This window comes from Trifolium pratense, linkage group LG1 (genome assembly GCF_020283565.1).
Source record: "Trifolium pratense cultivar HEN17-A07 linkage group LG1, ARS_RC_1.1, whole genome shotgun sequence".
NCBI classification, from domain to species: domain Eukaryota; kingdom Viridiplantae; phylum Streptophyta; class Magnoliopsida; order Fabales; family Fabaceae; genus Trifolium; species Trifolium pratense.
Genome location: NC_060059.1, coordinates 32,935,688 through 32,941,838, shown reverse-complemented (window position 1 = coordinate 32,941,838; position 6,151 = coordinate 32,935,688). Strand labels below are relative to the sequence as shown.

The following is a 6,151-nucleotide window of genomic DNA, read 5'->3' as shown; positions in this document are numbered from 1 at the left end:
GGAATGAAATTTATGAGAAGAGGAGATGGTATAGTAATGCACCAGCAGAAGTATATTGGTGAATTGCTTGAAAAATTTGAAATGGAAAGCTGCAATCCATTATCAAATCCATCAGAAACAAATACAAAATTGATGAGTGCTCAGATGAAGAGAAGGTTGATCCAACTGTGTTCAGACAAATAGTTGGCTCATTGAGGTATGTGTGCAACAGTAGGCCTGATATATGCTATGCTGTGAGTGTTATCAGCAGATTTATGCATGATCCAAGGAAGTCACACATGATAGCTGCTAAGAGAATCCTCAGATATCTCAAAGGTACTTTGGAAATTGGATTGTTATTCCCTATTGGTACAAACAGTGCAGGGAGTACTTTGATAGGGTATTCTGACAGTGATTGGTGTGGAGACATAACTGATAGGAGGAGCACATCAGGGTATGTTTTCAAGTTCAATAATGCTGCAATCTCTTGGTGTACAAAGAAACAAGCTGTGACTGCTCTCTCATCTTGTGAAGCTGAGTATATAGCAGGCACCTTTGCAGCATGTCAAGCAATTTGGTTGAATTCAGTGATGATAGAAATCAAGTGTGAACCAGTGAAGCCTCTAATCCTAAGGATTGATAACAAGTCTGCTATAAGTCTTGCTAAAAATCCAATTTCACATGGCAGGAGTAAGCACATTGCTACCAGATTTCATTTCATTAGGGAACAAGTGACAAATGGAATGATTGAAGTGCAGTATTGTCCAACTGAAGTACAGCTTGCAGATGGTTTTACAAAGGCTGTGAAGCTTGACAGGTTTGAGTTTTTGAGGAGGAGCTTAGGACTGGTTGTTTGCAATTCAAGCATGAATTAAGGAGGAGTGTTAAGAAAGTAGTTAATTCATCTTGAAGTTTGTTTTGTTTGATCTTAGGTAGTTAGTTGGTTAGTCTAACTACCAAAAGTTGTTAGGAATTAGTTAGGCCAAAAGTAGTTACTTGTAGCTTAAGTAACAAGTATAAATACACCTTAGTGTATCAATTGTAATTCAACTTTTTGGCCCATGAAGGATGAATAAAATTTCTATTTTTCTCTAAGCTTTCATAATCAGTTTTTCACCAAAATCATCAAGAAACGTTTTCATCTTGTTAAACACAGTTTTTGCAAAACTGTGTGTGTGCCCAAAGTCAAGCCTGCGTGCCTGCTGAGCTTGCCTGCAACCATCCTCTGAAGTGCAACAGAGTCAGAGGCAACACAACCTCTGAACCGTGCATCCTCTGAACCAGCCAAACTCTTGCTTCTGCTGCGCCAACAGGTACCAGATCTTGAAACATGTTAGAGGACTTTGGTTATTGGAACTATTATTGAGAGTGATTTTTATAAATATGAAGGATGATGTAGGTTATGATAGGAAAATCAATGAAGTGAAAATTCAAGATATCAACCTTCGAAGGTGTAACCCAATGTTAAAGAGTTGTAAGCCAGTGTTAAAGAAGAAAGTTCAAAGTTTAATCCCTAACTACTAATATTTCTCCATCCCCTCTAACAATATACAAACTAACAACTAACGTTTACTTATAAAAAAAAAGCTTTGGAGAATTAATTGTTGCTACGAGTATGATGCTAGAAGAAACAATGAATTAAACTTAAGATTGTGTGAAAAAGATGATAGTAAAGAATTCTCAAGTCTCGGCCGGTAGGTGTGTAGTAGATGATCATAGAGAGAAAATGTTCCATGTGATAGTTCTACTACTCTCTATTGTGAGGTGGTTTCGATAATAAAATACGAATCATATCAATATAAAATTCGTTTTGAATTTACGTTCTGAATTAATGGTAAGTTTGAAATATAAATTTTGAATTGAATTTAAGGGTAAAAATAGAATTTTAAGGGACCTAAAGGGCAAAAATGCATAAATAATTTTTTTATTATTTGAACCTAAAATTTAAAGTACATACATCATTTATGACATTATATTTATTAATTTTTATCTCTTTCTCTCTTACTTTTTTACTCTACAACTTACATGCATTTAAAAAATGCACATAAATAGCAAATAAACCTTAATTGACTTCCTTTTAATTTCAAAATATCATTTCACATTTAATTGGTACAAAATCATCATAAATGTAGACAAAAATATTTTTAAATAAAAAAACAAGATTTTAGTTTTCCCAAATCACTTTTTCACCTTCCATCTACATTCAACAAGCAACATATTCTCTCTATACCAAGTTCAATCAAAAAGTGATTTACTAAACAAAGACCACATCATACAAATCATACCAAAGTTCATCATATTAAACAACTAAATAGTTTTTTTTTTCCTAATTGAAACTTTAAACACAAATTTCTTCTCATCAATCAACTCAATGAGTCAAATATCACACCAATTCCTTACTCAGTTACTCCGTACTCAACGTTGACTGTTCCCCATTTTCAACACCGCAAAATCTTCATGATATCCTCTTTTCATAAACCCTACTTACTCCTTTGGTTCAATCTACAAATACAAAAAATATATATATATTATTTGAGACACAAAAAAAAAAAACATTGTCAAAGAAATTAAGAAATATAGATGTTAATCAAATAAGAATTAAAAATAATTTTTAAAAACAAAAAGAAAATAAAAAAATTAAAGAAAGAAAAACCTTGACAACTTCTTAGCTCTTGGTCTGTCTTTGGCTCGATCAATAATAACAGTGAATGAAAGTGGTCGGCTTTGAATCATCACAAACTTGCAAACATCATTAACTTTCAAGTTATATTCTCGGCAAAACAACGGCCAACCGCCACTAATAATAGATTTATTGTGCTTATAAAACTTGAAGCCCACTTGCATCGGCGTGTCCTCACCCACCCGTAGGGTTGCATCAATGTCTTTCAAGTTCTTCAACTGTTGTGTTGAAAACTCGCTTGGTATTGACTATTTCAAATCATGGAAATTTTATCAGAATATTAACTAATAATAAATAAAGCCAAAATTAGTAGATTTATTTTATATCAAACTTACCAAGTAAAAGCCAGCAGCATATGTTTTTGACAATACAACTTCAAAAAAGGGATTTTGATTAGCAGCTGCAGCAGTTGTTGTGCATTTTTTAGCCTTCTTCATCATGCCTCCTCTGTTACTACCTGAGAATTTTTGGTGTTTAGAATCCCAATCCATACTTATTTCTGTCTTGATATTACTTTTTCTTTGTGGTTGCTTTGCAATTTCTTTAGCTACTTCTTCAACAACTTGTTGATCAACAATGGATTTTACATTGGAATAGTTTATTTCTAAACCATTGAGACCAAATATGTTAACCATGAAATATGGTCCACCTATGTGTTTAAAAGTTAAGAGATTTCCATATTTGAGACACTTTGCAAAATTTTCCCAATTTTTTTGAAAGCAAATATCATCATTAGTATTACTCTCCCCCCAAAATATTTGTTGTTCAACACCATTTGGGAATCTAAGGAATATTGGGTTTGACATTCCTTTCCAATATTTCTCCACATATTTCTTGGGAATACTCTACATTACAACAAAACATTCAAAAAGATATTAATATTTTTAAAACAAAAAATATAAATTAATAAATATACATGTTGAATATGCTTACCAGCTTCTTATCTTGATATATTATCCTATAAAATTCAGGGAAATAATGAAATGACATGATGATTATGATGATTCAAGAAGAAATGCAGATCTACTTTGATAGAGGATGAAACGCAGATGGATAGAAAGCAGAGGGAAGGAAAGTTTTTTATTTCACAGAGAAAGTACTATTTGGGAAGAGTGTGTGTGTGATTAAAGCCAAAAATTAAGCTGGTGGGTTAAGGGGAGAAGAGTCTTATTGGTTTTATTTCATTGAAATGGAAAATTTTGGATATGTCTTTGTAAGGGTCATTAAAATGGAAGGACTTGGGAAGTGAGAAAAGTGACAAAAAAATCGAAATTATTGGACTTGAAGAAGAAGAAGAGCACATGGTGGCAATTAAATTGGTAAGTTGGATTGGAACCAATTGTATTGGGTCTAGTTGTGCATTGGACTTGTTTTCATTGTGCTGTACGTTACGTGTCTATATGACCATGCACTGATACAAATTAATCTATATCTATACTACAAAAAATTCGCCTTTTAGCGGCGGTTTTTTAGTGGGAGTTTCTCAAAACCCCCGCAGAATACTACAAAATTGAGGCGCGCCCAAATTTACCTTTTACTGGCAATTTTTTACTGGGGATTTTGCAGAACCCCCGCAGTATACTTCAAATTAATTCTAATTTTTTTTCACTCCCCGCTCTATACCTTTTCCCTCTGGCGCTTTTTTGTTTTTTATTTGATTTTTCTTTTCCCACTTTTTTATTTTCATTATATTTTTCTTTTCCCACTTTTTTATTTTCATTATATTTTTCTCAACAAAGAAGAGAACAGAGAAAGATCTGAAAACAACCGTACGCGTCTCACTCCAAACAAACCGCTCCTCCGTCTCACTCTAAAAACAACCGTACGCGTCTCCATCTCACTCCAAACTCACAAACTGCTCCTCCGTTTTAGATCTGAACACGCAGCTTCTCTGTTAGTGAACACGACGCTTCAAGCTTCTCAGTTAGTGAACACGCCGCTTCTCACCACTGTTGTTTGATTTCGTTAACCTCACTTCCTTTTCAATTTATGATTTCTATTTGGTTTCAATAAATTTCGTTAGGGTTTTATAATTTCTCTACTTCGGGTTTCAATCATTTATCTAATTAGGGTTTCCTTCTTCTTATGAATGAATTGATTTGTCATTGAAAAGATTTGAAATGTTTTCTGTGTGCTTTTTGTAGGACTGGTTATAGGACTGCATATAGTGTTGGTTGATTGAAGGTTGATTGTTAGAGGAAGGGAGTAACAACAAGAAAGAATCATTTGAGGTAAGCATTGTCACTTATTTTTTAGTTTTATTGAGTGCATGTAAACTGTTTGATCAAAGTTCTTAATGGTTGGTTTTCCTTAAATTATTAGGTAACTATGAGGAAAAAAAATCACTCTTTTTTCCTTTATGTTTTTTCCACTCTTTTGAACAGAGTGAGTTTCATATTTGCTGCTTAATTTTGTTTCCTTTATTATATATGTTTTAATCATATTATACCCTTTATCTTTAGATAACAGATCATCGCTGGGTTTTACAACCAAGAAACCAATAGCGTAAGGAACATGAACTGAGTCTATAATAACAGTCTCTGTATCAGCTACAATGAAAGGCTATCTTTGCATTTCAATTGGTTTAATTGATGTTATATACTTCTCAAATTTACCCTTTTTAGATTCTACTCTTTGTGGCTCTTTATGTTCAACTACTACATTGCTATTTAAGCTACCCCCATAATTTACTAGCTACCTCATCGTTGGTTAATGATAAGCCTTTGAAACAACCATATGGTTGGTGACTTTGAAACAAATGTGCACATGTCTAAGTAGATTAGTATATTTTATTTTGTCATTTAGTTAAAGGTAAACATTTTTGATATGCACAAAAATTTATTCTGAAATAGTAAAATTTCTACATATCAGACAGTGATCCTTGTCTATGTGTCTGAGACTTTTTTATTTAATTATTTTAAAATAATTATTTAAATGCATAGAATCTGAGTTTGTTTTATTTATTTTGAAGCCTCGATTTAAATTTATGACTATTGAAGCTCTTGCAAAGAGATATTGCAAGCTTAGCATTTCAAAGAAGTGGGCTACACATAGACAAAATTTGTGGGTTACCTTCTATGATCCATCAAAATCCCGAGATGAAATCATAAGTAATGTTCCTAGAGGTATAAACCCAATTCAATGGGCTCATTTTGTAAACTACCGTTTGAAACCAGAAACGCAGGTAAAATTTGATTACTTTGATCAATTTATTGTTGTTGTTAATCATATCGCGGCTTTAATCAAACATACATTATGCTTGTTGTTAATCATATGATTAATTATTTAACTTGTATTTGTTTTTAATAGGAGCATTGTAGAAAAAATAAAGAAAATCGAAGCAAACAAGTTATTCCTCATACTGATGGTTCTAAACATCTTTCGAGAAAAAGACATGAGATGGTAGTTTTACTAAATTAACTTCATATTTTTACCAAATATAATTTACTACCAATTTTGACATATTTTCTGTTTTAGTTTTTGGAAACTGGA

At 32.6% G+C, this 6,151-nt stretch overlaps 1 protein-coding gene and 1 long non-coding RNA gene across 2 annotated transcripts; one reads left to right on the top strand and one right to left on the bottom strand.

Annotated features, from left to right (window-relative positions):
- Positions 1-2,213: 2,213 nt before the first annotated feature.
- Positions 2,214-3,887, bottom strand: LOC123913598 (B3 domain-containing protein At2g16210-like). The gene is made up of 4 exons (XM_045964388.1): positions 3,593-3,887; positions 2,995-3,504; positions 2,633-2,907; positions 2,214-2,481 (listed from the first exon to the last, which is right to left on the bottom strand). Exons 1-4 carry the CDS (start codon positions 3,647-3,649, stop codon positions 2,460-2,462), a joined length of 864 nt encoding a protein of 287 aa, XP_045820344.1. The 5' UTR covers positions 3,650-3,887; the 3' UTR covers positions 2,214-2,459.
- Positions 3,888-4,371: 484 nt separating this feature from the next.
- On the top strand, positions 4,372-6,140 carry LOC123913614. The gene is made up of 3 exons (XR_006811675.1): positions 4,372-4,890; positions 5,631-5,843; positions 5,969-6,140. It is a non-coding gene; the product is annotated as an uncharacterized LOC123913614 (long non-coding RNA).
- Positions 6,141-6,151: the final 11 nt, after the last annotated feature.